This window comes from Neovison vison, chromosome 4 (assembly GCF_020171115.1).
Source record: "Neovison vison isolate M4711 chromosome 4, ASM_NN_V1, whole genome shotgun sequence".
NCBI classification, from domain to species: domain Eukaryota; kingdom Metazoa; phylum Chordata; class Mammalia; order Carnivora; family Mustelidae; genus Neogale; species Neogale vison.
The window spans coordinates 190268260-190282875 of NC_058094.1; the positions used below are offsets into that span (position 1 = coordinate 190268260).

General features: G+C 41.7%; 1 protein-coding gene across 3 annotated transcripts in view; it reads right to left on the minus strand.

Annotated features, from left to right (window-relative positions):
• AOAH (acyloxyacyl hydrolase) overlaps window positions 1–14616 on the minus strand; it is a 161616-nt gene that overhangs the window by 41793 nt on the left and 105207 nt on the right. For all 3 annotated transcript variants that reach the window (XM_044246374.1, XM_044246375.1, XM_044246373.1), the window contains one exon: window positions 7138–7220. In XM_044246374.1, coding sequence (XP_044102309.1) covers window positions 7138–7220 — 83 coding nt within the window. The remainder of the gene's footprint in view (window positions 1–7137; window positions 7221–14616) is intronic.

Genomic DNA, 14616 nt, shown 5'->3' on the forward strand with positions numbered 1-14616 from the left:
CTTTCGGACTTCCAGCCTCTGACACTGTCAGAAATGCATTTCCGTTGTTTATAAGCGGCTCAGTCTCTGGGGTTTTTTTGTTAAAGCCGTCTGAACTAAGTCGGCAGGCAGGACTTAATAGCTAAAACCTATAAAAGTAATAATAGCACTAGCAACCTCACACAACTGTCCAAAAGCATCCACCCATCGTGCTAACGGATGGTTCTGGAGACTCGAGCCCTGGCCGATGGTCCTGGACTATAGTCCCAGCTGGAACACATGATCAGCTGCCTCGGGCCTGAGAGGACATCAATGTGTTTTTTCTGGCTCAGAGGAAGGCCTGACTCACGTGTGGTGTTTCTGTGCCCCGGGCACGCTCCTTCCACAGTTCTTCTGCTTGTTGAGGAAGGACACTCTTTTCTGGCACATCCAGCAGCAGGATGGATGGCTCCTCCATGTCCAGCCTTGTTAGAACATCCCCCAGAGATGTCTTCTCTCCTCCTGCTTCTCAGCCTGGTTACCTTGCAGGAGCTCTTCCCCACTTTGGCACCTTCTGATTTGTTGTGCTTCCAAGTCTTAGTTCTACTTTTCCTTGAGTAGCTCCTGGCCCCTTAGACTTAAGGGGAGGGGGATGAAGGTTCAAACAGCCACAGGCGCTGGGTAGCTAAACCTGTAGTCCCCTGGAGTGGGAGGCCACCACTCAGCTCCAACGGACTCTCGCCAGGCAGGAGTGTGGCTGTGTTGCCAGGGTTGCTGATTTTTGGAGAGAAATAAAAATTGGATTTTTATGTAAAAGCTCTCAAGTTTGAAAGATCAGCAACAAATCCAATTCAAAATGGAACACTTAAACATGGAGTGGGCCTGAAGATTGAGGTCTGATTTAGAATTTCAGAGTCATCGAGCTGGATGAACATTGAGATTATCTGGTTGAAGCCCTTTATTTGATACCTAGGGAAACTGAGGCCCAGAATGGGGCACAATTCCCTGAAGCTCTGGAGCCATCCAGGGACAGATCAGGGCTTGAAGGTGGTCCCGTATGCATTAATATGTAATCTTTTTATCTTCTGTGTCCATTAGGGCGACCGGTGCTCAGAAATATCAGCAGAGACAACGAAGGCTGGAGATGAATTTAGGGCTCACTTCTCCACCCAACTTTTCACTGGAGAGCAACAGGAATGAGTTGTACTGTCCTGCGGTACACGAATAAGGTGATTTTCTTTGCTGGTAATCTCAGAGCAGTGATGTGGAGAAGCAACAGCTGAACAGCCGTCAGGGGAGAGCCCAGGGCTGAACTTCTAGCCATCATGGACACGCAGTTCCCTGCTCTCCTCTTCCTGCCTCTCCCCTCCCTCCGCTTCTGCTCCAGGACCCCCTTCCTCAATCTGCTGAAGAATCTCCTCCTTCACCTCTTCGCATCACCCACCCCCAACTCCCATTTAGCCTTCCCAGCCCTTGATCATGGAGATGGCCTGAGTATAAATTCCATCTGCTGCCCTGAATGTTGTCCCTTGTCTCTAGTTCTCCAGTCTGCTAGATTCTCTCCCACTCTCCAGAAGGTTTAACGCAAGCTTGAAGAAGGGGACCACTCTCCCATTCTCCAGAAGGTTTAACGCAAGCAAGAAGTTCTTGGAGTGGGGCACCATGGGGAGAAGTGGAGGGATCCAACTCACATCCGGCTTGCAGCCAAAGGATTGAGGCAGGGTCGGGGAGGTGAGGCTAGAACACATGCGCTTTGGCCACATGTTAGAATCCTCCGTATTTCTTATCCATATACTTCCGGCTAGTCCCCTGCTCCTACTCCCTGTGAGTGAGTGAGCGCCCGGGTGTGCACAAAGGTGTGGCCCCACACCATGTAGGAGATTAGGCCTGGAGAAAAATATTCCTGGGAGCACTTCTGTCTTTCTGAAAACAAAACAACTCGAAAGAGGTGTTTACCCTAAGGTTTTGCTACACCTGCAAAAACAGAAAGAGGAAGCTGCCAGAGAAAAGGACATCCCAAGCTAGTGAAGTGTCCCTTGGAGGCCCCTAACCAGTCAGTCAGAGTGGCCTCCCCGGCAGGCTGTGGGCTGCAGGCCGTGGGGGCTCCGGGGCTGTGATCTGCTTGCCTTTTAAAGCAGATGAGTCTTGTTTATTTTAGAAGTGGGTGACTCGTGAATTTTTATTTACTTAAAAATACATATTGAATACCCCTTTAACATTTGTTTTTCTTCTACCCTTTATTTTAAAAATGAAGTGTAATCCTGCCAACGGTGGTTTTTGTCCATCGTGGAGGTATTCAGGTTGGCAAAGGATTACTGTGTGTGCTTTTCCTCTCTTCAAAGGCCGAACTTAACTCCTGAAAGGTATTTGGACTTAAAAGAAAGTGTGTGTCGGGTTGGCAAGTCCCTACTACGCACGGCAGAGCCTGACCTCAATGCCAGGAGTACAACTGTGGGTCCCCCGGGGCTCCTGCTCACTGTCACACTGGGGAGTCAGACTCGAAGCAAGAAAGTCAGCTATAAGCCAAGTAAAGGGGGAGAGCAGAGGCCACGACAAAGGGCTAGTGCGATGAGGCAGGAGGTTGGCTCTGGGGGACGTGTGAATGAGGGGGCAGGGACGTCAGGCAGGGACAGTGAGGGCTGAATAAATAGCATTCATTGAGCCTTCACTGAGCATGAGGCCCTGAGGCCCACTGCCAAGACCCTCAAAAGTGGGACATGCAGCATGGGTACGGGAGGTGGTTTTGGGGTCCATGATTGCCTCACCAGCCACCCAGGCCGCACCCAGCTCCCATTCCCCAGGGCTCCCTTGAGGTCCACCCATTTCTCCTTTGGCTCTGGCTCCAGCTCCCCTCGGTCATCTCAGATCCGCTATTTACCAGGCTTCATCTTTCTCACTCCTATCCTTGGCCCAGATTTTCCTTCCAGAGGGAGCTCTCTTTTTCCAGGTCCAGCCAGCTGCCCCTTACCTGTTCCCGTTACCTCCTTGCCCACTGCTGTCTCAAGGGGCCTGGAGACCCAACCCTAGGTGACCCTTCTTTCTGTTCTTGCACTCTGGGAGTAACAGGCCTTCCCATTACAGACATGTGTATTCTAAATGTATTTTTGTTTTCAAATCTAGTTTTTTAAAGAAACCCTTTACATTGAAAAAGTGACTGATTTTTTAAAATTGCTGAGGAAATAACAGGACAGGTGGTAAGTGGAGTAAGCAATAATGACGGACACTGAGGGAACACTGCATTTTCCCATTCAACTTTATAATAGCCCTGTAAAGTTCAGGTATGGCCTGTTATCATCCCTACTGTGCAAAGTAGGCCCCATCTGGGGTTTGTGATGAATTCCACAATGTCATGTGATGTAGTTTAAAAATTGGCTTTATTGGAGAAGGGGCAAACTTACAAGGCAGGGTTTGTTCCTGGAACCCCATAATCAGACTGACTTTGGGTGCAGCCTTTCCTCCAGGGTGGCCTACTAGAGCTAGCTTTTCGTCTACACAACCCAGGATGATAGCCTGGGTCACTGCTGACAGTTGTGTTCATTGAACCATGACCCCCATTTTATAGATGCAGAGGCAGGCCCGAGAAATTAAAGCATTTATTCTAGTTACACACCCATTCCAGCACCTACATTCAAAACCAGTCTACCGGTTTACAAGGCAAGGAGACGATTTTATGAAGTAACAAGTTGCAGAAACCTCTGTGGTCTGTTCTCTGGGCCTCGCTTTGCATCTCTGAGTTGTGAGGTGACTTTGTGTGTGGAGCCAGCCAGCTACGAGGGTTTTTGACCCTTTTCCCCTTCACTACATGGGTCCCTCCACTTGGGAACCTTGGGGAAAGCTGGAAGCTATAGGAGCCGCTGTTAGCAGGAAGCTTGCTGTGCCTAACCCCGGTGTTGGAGAATTGGTACCCAAATTAAACACGACTTTGACACTTTACATTTTAAAACACTTTATCAGGGGCACCTGGATGGCTCAGTGGGTTAATCCTCTGCCTTCAGCTCAAGTCATGGTCTCAGGGTCCTGGAATCGAGCCCCACATCGGGCTTTCTGCTCAGCAGGGAGCCTGCTTCCCACTCTCTCTCTGCCTGCCCCTCTGCCTACTTGTGATCTCTCTCTGTTAAATAAATCAATCTTAAAAACAAACAAACAACCAAACAAACACTTTATCATCCCTGGCAACCCCTGGATCAGCGGTTCACAGCAGAGGAATTTATAGACGTTTTCCAGGTCTTGTGTATAAACACCAAGAGGAAAATAAGAGCTGTTTCTTTAATTCTTACTGTACAGTTTTTAAGAAAGTCTTTAATATTCTATTCAACTCTTTCTTCTCTTTCTCCTTCCTGTCTCTCTCCACCCGCCCCTCTTTTTACTGGTTCTGAAACGTCAGTGTAGCCATAAATATGCAGGGCAGAGAAGGCTGACTCTTCCTATATCCAATAAACACCTTAGGGAGTAATTGAAATAACTTGGCACGGCTAGTCAGGGTACACACTGCATAATATCGAGAGAAAACCCACAGTGAGGAAAAGCAACAGCAAATAGGAAGAAGGGCTGCAAATAAAACCAGAATGTTGAATAATGAGTAATTATGAGAAACTAAAACGACAGCGACAATAGCAATAAAAACCTTCTTAGAATTACAGCCTTAGAAAACGAGTCAAGAAGCATCTTTGAAGAAGTTACACTAGACGAGGTACACATTCTAATTATTTCTAAGAATTGCAAATTTAAAAAGGAGGAAGGATCTCATTCCCCCACCTCCCCTCCGCCCCATTCTCCCGCACCTACTCATTAGAAGTATGTCAGACAGACGGCATAGGTTTTTGATCCCGTTCTGACATGCATGCTTTTTCATGATTAGGCTTCCCTCCCATCTCCTTTCCCGTTTTTATCTCCATGATCTGAATGTTAAAGGAATGCTGTCAACATGGCATACCGCAAAAGGGAGAAACGTCTACTACAAATTTCACTTTGTACTTTTTGCAGTATCTTTGTTTGGTCTTTTTGATTTTACAAAAGATCTCTGTATGCGTTGTGGGTAGAAAGGAATGTTGAGTTGACATGTCTGGGTGGTGTGCGGGAGGGAAGTGCTGGTGTCCTAGGCACAGGGAGAAAGGAGCTTAGAGCCTGTGTTTCCCCAGAATCCTATTGCTTCTTCTCACCCCTACCGGACACCCTCAGCTTTGGGATCTTGGGCAAGCCCTTCACTGTTGCTACACTGTTTCTTTCTAGGCTATTTTTTTAAAAGGTTATTTCTATGTCAAAATAAAATCTTCAGAAAACAGAAAATTAAAAAAAAAAGAGAAGTGATCATCCATAATTTAGCAAACATCATGATTTTGGTCTATTTTCTATATATCTTATGGATTTTATTTCTTAAAATAGAGAAACTAGATAGTTTCTCCTTTTATTTTAAGAAATATAGAATATTTTAGAAATTAAGCTATACCATCCAACTTTATATCCTGATTTTTTTTTTTTGGCAGTGTTTTGTCTTTCTAAATAAATACATATATAGACTCTGAACCTTCATTTTCTAGCGTTGTATGATATTCAACTCAGGCATTTTTGTTCTTTGTTTTTTACAGTCTGCGTTGACAGAGAGCTTTTGATAGCACTGGGGCTGTTAGATTATCTCACTGAAGGAAAAGAGAAAGTATAAGGGCTGCAGTTCACTTTGTATCTGTGATGATCTGTAGCCAGGTTCAATTCGAACTTTCCACTACATTGTCTGATATGTTCATCTGCAGAGAGGTGAGGCCAATCTGTTTCTGTAGATCACCGCAGATCCCAGACCAGTGACTGGAGTACCTGATTGTAGTAAGACAAGCTAGCTACAAATTCCAGCCCTACAACTTTGTTTGTGATCACAGGCAAGGTTCTTGGTCTCTGTATGTCTCTGTTCTCTCAGCTGTAACTGTGTGGATATCCTGATAATCCCTCAATTCTGAGAAATACATTTTAACACGTTTGATAGGAGGTTGAGTGCTGCAATCAATGTGTATGTCGTAATTCTTCCTTGCTTTTTCCTCCCTTAACACTTCCCAGAGCTATTATCATCAGTGGTATCTTAGAACTGAAGAAATATAGTAATACTTGCCTTACAGTTTATTGAAAAAAAAATCAGCTGAAATATTACACATGAAGTATTTTTAGCACTTGGTAAGAGAGCAATAAATAGCAGCTATTATTTTATTAGTAAGAAACCTTATATTGTTCTTAGAATAGTAGAACATTTATTCTGTGCTGAATATTTATTATAAGACATAAATTCTTTGCAGGTCATATATTTAGTTAAAACTTGAACTGCTTGGAAAATGCCTTAGCACTCTTGTTAATTAGAGATGGCACAGGGATGGCAAATAGGTCTAACTCTCTGTGCCAAGTCTAATCTGTTGATGATGATTGTCAGACGTGCTGTGCTGTGTGAATTGCTGAGGCAGAATCTGGGTGTAGCAGACAAGAGCGCCAAGGTTGATTAGTAACATCCTAGGGAGATGGAGTGGCAACGCACACCCTAAGTGTCTGCCATGTCTGCATTACGTGGCCTGAAACATTACTTGGCAATTCATTTGGCATGAACCAGACATTGGTCTCTCAATCAGGAGTTTCACTGAAATCCTGTGGCAATGGACTACCTCTGGGTCCAAGGTGGGGGCTGAGAACCACGCAGGTAAGAAGCAAGCCCAGAGGACACTGATATCCTGTGAAACATGGGAAGCTGATGGAGACCTGTAAGTCTCCACGACACTCTGAAAATGCATTCCTTTCCTTAATGACTTTGGAGATTTCAGCCACAATCACTTAGCCATTTTTCTTAAAATGCCAACCCAGTAGAAATGTGGGAGACTTTGCACAAAGGGAGAGGCAGAGCCTTTGCAATCTTTTGATTTTGCTCAGCCCTTATTCTGCTAAGGCTTGCTGAAGTTCTACCTCCTGAGCTTTGAATGCCCTGCACCTTGGCCTTTCCAGAACCTGGCTGGGGAAGGATTGACCGCATCTTGTTCTTGTTCTCCTCTGCTGTGGGTAAGATGCTCAAATCCCAGGGCCCTTCTGTAGAAAGGAGACTACTCATTCTATTATGTGGTTCTGGTCATCTAACTCTCAGCTTTTGTGACACTTATGAAACAAAATCAATCATTAAAGGCACACTGCTAAAGGCTTAAGTGGAAAGTTACATACCATTTCTTGAAATATTCTGGTAGTCTCTGTGATTGCAGTGGTTTCTTTTCCGTAATCGAAGGTAAACAGAGTTTTCCTTAATTCTGAAACAAATATATATGTGCGTAATTAATACCAGGACAGTCACATGATGAAGTTCAAAAAAACAGGATTTTGTTACGATTTTTCAAAATGGGTGGTTCAAATGAACTCAGAAAAAACAAATTTCTGCAGACATGTTTTTCTCTAAACTGTTAGTACATTAGTGAGCTGTTACAAGAAGCAATCCTATAAAATGGGTTGCATCAATGTAGTAAGATTAAATTCTTTTTGTGAAGACCTCCAGAATCATCCCCTTCTTTTTTTTTAAAAAAAAAAAAAATTCAGGCTTTTGTCATATCCACAAACCTCAATAATTATTTAACTAATAAAAGAAACCAAACAAACCCAAATATGCAGAATGAACTTTTCAAAGTTGAGTTTCTAGATCATCATAGAGTTCAGTTAATGGGTGGCTAAAAATGTGATTTTGTTTAAACAACCCCATATGCAGAGTCATCCCTTTCTAAACTTTTTACCAAGAGCTGCTATAAATTTCTTGAGCAATTGGTCACCTTTATAAAATGTCTTTTTAAAATAATTTTATTAAGTTTAAAATTTTAATTCCAGTGGTAAATAGACAGTGTTTATTAGTTTCAGGTGTGCAATACAGTGATTCAACAATTCTATACATTGTTCAGTGATTTTGAACCTGACCTTATACACTTTCTTCTTTTGATTGCTGTGAAGCTGTGGCAGACACTCTTGCTGATCTTCAGATCCATCCCTCCCCTACATCCATTTTAACAGAAGTTTTAGTAGGAATGATGACGCCACATGACAACTGCTTTACCCAGCTTCTCTCGCAGCAACAAGTGGCCACTTCACTCATTTCTGGACAATGAGGTAAAAGTATCCAATTTCTGGGAATATTTCTTAGGAAGCAATTGCCAAGTGACCTTTTCTCCTTCTGTGTCATCTTTCTCCATTTTGCTGCCCAGAATAGGTAAAAAGCTGTCATCTTGGACAGCGGGGGTGACTTCTACATTGGGAAGGCAGAGGGGTGAGCTGGAAGGACCCTGGATTCTGGAGGACCAGGGGAGTTGACATCCCATACCAGAACCGGACTACACATCTCTGAAATTTTACGTGTGAAAGAAATAAACTTAAGTATGATCTTATTTTAACCACCCACATGTGGAGTCTCTTTGCTACTTGTAGCTGAATCTAATACTAATGGACACAGAGTTTAGAGACAAATTTGTGACCAGTATCAGGTTATAACTGCACACATACTTTAAGTCATTTTCTTGGCTTCTCTTGGTCCCATCTTTGATTTTCTATCTTCTTTTGCCAAGCCTTAAATTTAATTTAAATGTAATTTAATGTTATGTTCTTTATGCTTTTATAGGCTTCTGTAAAATCCTTTTTGAAACAAGACCAGGTATAGACTAATGAATAATAATTAAACTCAGAAGTATTTGATTACTCTGCAAATGTATTGTATCTTCTCTTCATCACAATAACTTCGTATCTCATGACCTTACATAAATCACCATTTACCTGTGTTACATGAGTCTCACTTACTGTATTAGAGTACTTGCCAGCTGTCTTAGTGCTTCAGAAAGGTAAGCATGTATGAGGCTTGGGCACTTGGCATGCACTGAAAGTGTCTTTTTGAAGTCTGAGAAAACTAATGATAATATTTTTTGATAGAAGAGCATGATGCCTGAGCAATATTTTAAGGATGGGATTTTTGCTTTGTGGTGGAGTTTTGAGGTGAATGGTTTATTTTATTTTTAAAAATCAAACCTACCTATGCACATAGTTTTAAAAAGTCAAATTAGTATTACCTGAGTGATGTTTAATGAGCCCTACTATGTTCCAGGCACTCCTGCAGGCACCTGGGTTGTATTGGTAAATGAGGAAGACAAAGACCCCTGCCCTATATTGCTGACATTCTATCAGGAAAAGCAAAACCACTAAGCATCCTCAATGAAAAAGAAGAGAGGATGCTAGAAGATGGTAAGTGCTATGGGAAAAAAAAAAAAAGGAGGTAGCAGAAACAGGGTTAGAGTGGTTGGAACAAGCTTCACTGGAAAGGTGAATGTGAACCAAGACAGTTGAACTCTTTATGTCTATAAGGCTTGTAGAGATAAAGAGCAATCCCATACTACCCTCCTTTCCCCATTTCTCCATTCCCAGAGACAACTAATTTCAGCCTTAACTGACTGAGTCACTGAGCATTTCCTTTCTTATCTCTAAATAACATACCTTCAAGTCCACTTTGTAGTCTTTGGCATTATTTACTTTCCACCACCAAGAGGAGGATTTAGCTATTCACAATTGATCTATGAATGCTTTCTCTTCCATTCCAAATTCTTTTATTTCCCTGGAGTTAATAGCAGCTTTCTGTTTCTTTGCCTAATTTTCTAAGTATTTGTCATCAATTTATTCTCAAATCTTTTACAGTTGTTTGATACCCTTTCAATATGCTTTATCAGAGAGCTTATTTATTTTTGTCTTGTGGAAATCTCTTGACCTGATTGCTCTGGACTTGCTACCCTCTCACCCTTGTGCTCAGTGGATATCCTGGGAGCCTCCATCTTCTTCATCCTGGGGATTCTCTTTACTTAGCAGATCTATTTTCTAGAAGACATGTTTATTTATTTATTTATTTTTAAAGATTTTTATTTATTTGACAGAGAGAGATCACAAGTAGCAGAGCAGCAGGCAGAGAGAGCTTTGCTGAGCAGAGAGCCTGATGCGGGGCTCAATCCCAGGACCCTGAGATCATGACCTGAGCCGAAGGCAGAGGCTTAACCCACTGAGCCGCCAGATGCCCCAATTTTTATTTATTTTAATTTTATTAAAAATTAAAAAAAATTTTATTTGACAGAGATCACACGTAGGCAGAGAGGCAGGCAGAGAGAGAGAGAGAGAGAGAGGAGGAAGCAGGCTCCCTGCTGAGCAGAGAGCCCGATGTGGGGCTCGATCCCAGGACTCTGGGATAATGACCCAAGCCAAAGGCAGAGGCTTTAACCCACTGAGCCACCCAGGGGCCTCTTTTATTTTATTTTTTTGATGGAGAGTGTTTTTAAGTAACTTTTGAAGGATGTGGGAGAAGTAACTTTTTTTTTTTATCATTTGTATATCTAAAAAGTTTCTATTTTTTCATTTGCTGAGGTATAAGGTAGGCCCAGAAATACAGCTTACATCATTAATATAAACATAAATATGGTTAATAAGGCTTGTTGGGGAAAAACTTCAAGTAGAGAAGTAATAGTGCTTCCTTGGTCCCTGAACTTTCATTACCTAATAGAAAGGTGTTTCAGATAGGGCATAGCTAGACTAGACACATCTAGGACACCCTACATATTTTTAGGGAAAGAGGGTTTTGGTGTTTATAAGCCGCTATGTAACAATAACAGACTTATGGTATAGGCGATTGTTTTGTTAAGTAGGAGAAATCCCAAACATGATGAATCAGCTTCTTGCTAAGCCATCAATAGGAAGATGGAAATAAGCATCCTGGACCATCAGAGTTTGTCTCTCCTTGGCTGGTGTAGTAGCTTAGAGATAGCCTCATTATCTTTGACACCCTTACCCTTAAATCTTGACTGTTATGTGACTTTTTGACAAACAGGGTATAGTAGAAGTGATTCTATGTCAGTAATGGCCTGGTTTTTAAGATAGCTGGCAACTATGGTCTACTGAAGCTCTGATACACCATGTAAAAAGCCTGACTATCCTGCTGGAGATACCATGTAAAAAACCCTACAATGGAAGTAGCCAAAATATCCTTCAAAGGGTGAATGGGTAAATAAACTGTGGTATGTCCATACAGTGGACTATTATTCAGCAGTAAAAAGAAAAGAGCTATCAAATCATGAAAAGACATGGTAGGACCTTAAATACATATTGCTGAGTGAAAGAAGCCAATATGAAAAGGCTATATTCTATATGATTCCAGCCACATGACACTCTGGAAAAGGAAAAACCATGGAAACTATAAAAGATTAGTGGTTTCCAAGGATTTGAGGAGAGAGAGAAGGGATTAACAAGTGGAGTGCAGGGGTTTTTTTGGGGGAAGGGAGTCAATGAAACTCATCTATATAGAATTGTAATGGTAGACACATGGCATTATGCATTTCTCAAAACCCATGGAAGGTTCTACATCAAGTATAAACCCTTAGGTAAACTAATGGACTTTAGTTAAGAACAATATGTAAATATTGGCTCTTCATTTAAAACAAATGTCAGAAGTCAATAATAAGGGAAATTGCCACACTAATGCCAGAAGTCAATAATAAGGGAAATTGAAGAGATGAGAGAGTATATAAGAATGCTATATTTTCTGCTCAATTTTTCTGTAAACCTAAAATTGTTCAAAAATTAAAGTCTATTAAAAAAAAAAAAAAGCCCTATCTGGAAAGAAAGAGGGATGCAGCTAAACCAAGTCTTCTAACTCCTTTTTCCCAGGCACCAGTTATGTAAGTGAAGCCATCTTGGACCCTTTAATCCAGCCACTAGGTGAATACCATTGAGTGACTATGGTCAATGTCACATGGAGAGTTAGAATTGGGCAGCCAAAATTTTCCTGAATTCCTGATACCCTAAACTGAGAGATATAATTAAAATGGTTGTTGTTTAAGCTAGAAAATCTGGAGTACTTTGTTACACAGCAATAGATAAGCAGAACAGATGGTTATAGAATTCTAGGTTAAAATCATTTTCCCTTAGAAGTTTGAAGGAATCAGTGCATTGGCTCCTAGCCTCCTAGTGTTGTTGTCTGAAGCTTTTCTGTGCCTTGATCCTTTGAAAGCCCATGGTAGCTTTCAGCCTCCTCTGTTCCAAGAGTTCTAAAATGTTGTGATGACAGGCTTGGCATGGCTCTATTTCCATTCACAATGTAGTCACTAATGGACCTTTTCAACCTGGACTCATGTCTGTCAGTTCTGAGAGATGTTCTTGAATTATTTCATTGATGATTTCTTCCTTACTTCTTTTGCTTAGAACCCCAATTATTTGCATATTGGGTCAGTTGGGTTCTGGTCTTCTGATCTTCCTAGTTTTTCAGCCCCATTTTCTGTATCTTTTTGTCTTTTGCTCTATTTTCTGAAGGATATCCTTAAATTTATCTTTCAATCCCTTTATGGAAGTTAACTGATGTCACTAGCATAACTTCCAAGTGACCTTTTTTGTTCTTTGAATATTTTAGTTTTAGCATAACCTTATTACATGAATGAAACCTCTTTACATTTTTGAAGATATTAATTCTAGTTAATTTTTGTAAATAGGATATCAATTAGAATCTAAGAAAAACATTTTCTTAGAAAATAGGGCAATAGTTTGTTTTCTTGAAGTTGCCTTTTCTCTTTTTGTGTTGTCATTCACATTCAAGGTTTCCCTCAGATGTCTGATGATCCTGGAATGTTTATTGGCTTGTATTTAAAAGTGGAAACTCGTTGAAAATATAAAAACTGAATGGAAAATGGACTCCTGGGTGTGACTTGTTGACTATGGTCCTCACCGTAGCATGGGCCGACTTTCTCAGGGAACCCCTGCTGCCTGTGTCTGGAACCTTCTTCCCTGAGATGTGCAGATTTCCCCTGGGAAGGATCTTCTGGTCTTCAGCTGGCTTGCCAGCACTCTGGGGATGGTTCTCTGCATTCAGCATGCATGTACTTTAGTGGGCTCCTCTCCTCACTTATGTCTGGTGTCCCTCAACCCAGAAGCCTTTGATTTTAGCATCTCCAGAGAATAATAAACCTCTAGTCTTATACCAGAGTAAGGGGAGGCAGCTGCCCACCTGTGTAAAGTTGGGCAAGTGTCGAAGTATCTAACTACTTCTTCAGCAATCTTTCAACTGACACTTGTTTTTACCCTCGCCTCCATTTCTAGAGCTGCCATATGTGGTTAATCGCCAAGTCTTTGGGGGGCTGCAGTGTAAACTGGTTTGCTTCTTGACATTCCTTTCTACTGGCTTGGGATGCAGCTTTCTGAGTCAACTAGGTCATTTACCTTCTGGCCTGCTTTCTGGCTTACAGCGTTTTGTAGCGATGACTCTTCCTGTTCTCTTTGTCCTTGTAGACCAAATCATTTACTGTCATTTTAGTGGGGTTTCTCAAGGGAGAGAAGTAAATGCTTTGTTCAATCTGCTATCTTACCCAGAAGCCTGAAATGAATACTTTATACTCTGCATCATTTATGCCGTCTGCCTTGACTATTTTATTATATTTTGAAAAAGCAGATGGGAAATGGACATTAGATCTGAGTTCAATGCTAAAATAATTTCACGGTCAATAAAGAGGGGTTACTTTCCTTTGGGAAAGTAATTGTTACCAATATTTAGCCATAAATGTATTTTTGATAATTCTAAAAATGGAATTTATGTACCAAAATACTGTTTGGCTCATGACCTGCTCATGGAGAGTAAATAGTGTGGATATTAATATTATAGATACAGTTAGTTGCATCTTTCTTTATAAGAATACAAAATCTTTGCCAACTGGTGAATAGTTTCATTAACATTTCTGACCAGAAATAGTACATAGAATTTTGAGATCAACGATTTGGATAGGCACTAGAAAACATTTCACATAATCAAAGATAATGTTTTCTTTCCTCCCACCTCGAATACATAATCTGTCTTGTAAATTCTAGGGTTGAATTTCTCATGCAGTGCTCAAGAATCCAGAGAAGACAGAAAAATCAATACAATATTTTGTGAAGCCTATAGCACAGTATTTTTGAGATGTTAACAAACTGAGAAGAATGCTTGATGGAAAGTCATCTGTATACAAGGTCAGTTGGATTTGAATTCATAGGAGAAACCAAGGATACTGTGGATAGTAAGGTTAACCCTGATGACCTCTCTGGTTTCAAATCCCTACTTCTCGGGCTCCCCAACCCTACTTGGACTCAAGTTTCTCAGTGTGACCTTTCATTTCTCCCTTTTCCCTCTGTTGTATATTAAAACCAAGTCCAGTGGGCTGGTAGAAGAGGTAACAGTATAGTTTGAGGGATGCGAAGGAGAAGTACATGAAGTACTTGAAGGTTCTCTGCCTTCCACTTGCCCCAGTGCCCAAGATTCTGGTGTCCTCAACCTCCAGGGCTGGCTTGGAAGCAGGCCATGTTGAAGTCCCACTTTGACCAGATCTGTCTACTGCAGGGAGTTTCATGGGAGGACACACTGTCAGCTTTCAATTTCTATTATTTATTTAAAAGATTTTATTTATTTATTTGATAGGCAGAGATCACAAGTAGGCAGAGAGGTAGGCAGAGAAAGAGGAAGGGAAGCAGGCTCATCACTGAGCAGAGCCCGATGTGGGGCTCCATCCCAGGACCCTGGGATCATGACCTGAGCCGAAGGCAGAGGCTTCAACCTGCTGAGCCACCCAGGTGCCCCCAGGTGCCCCCAGCTTTCGATTTCTAACACCAAAATTCAAAATAGGTAAA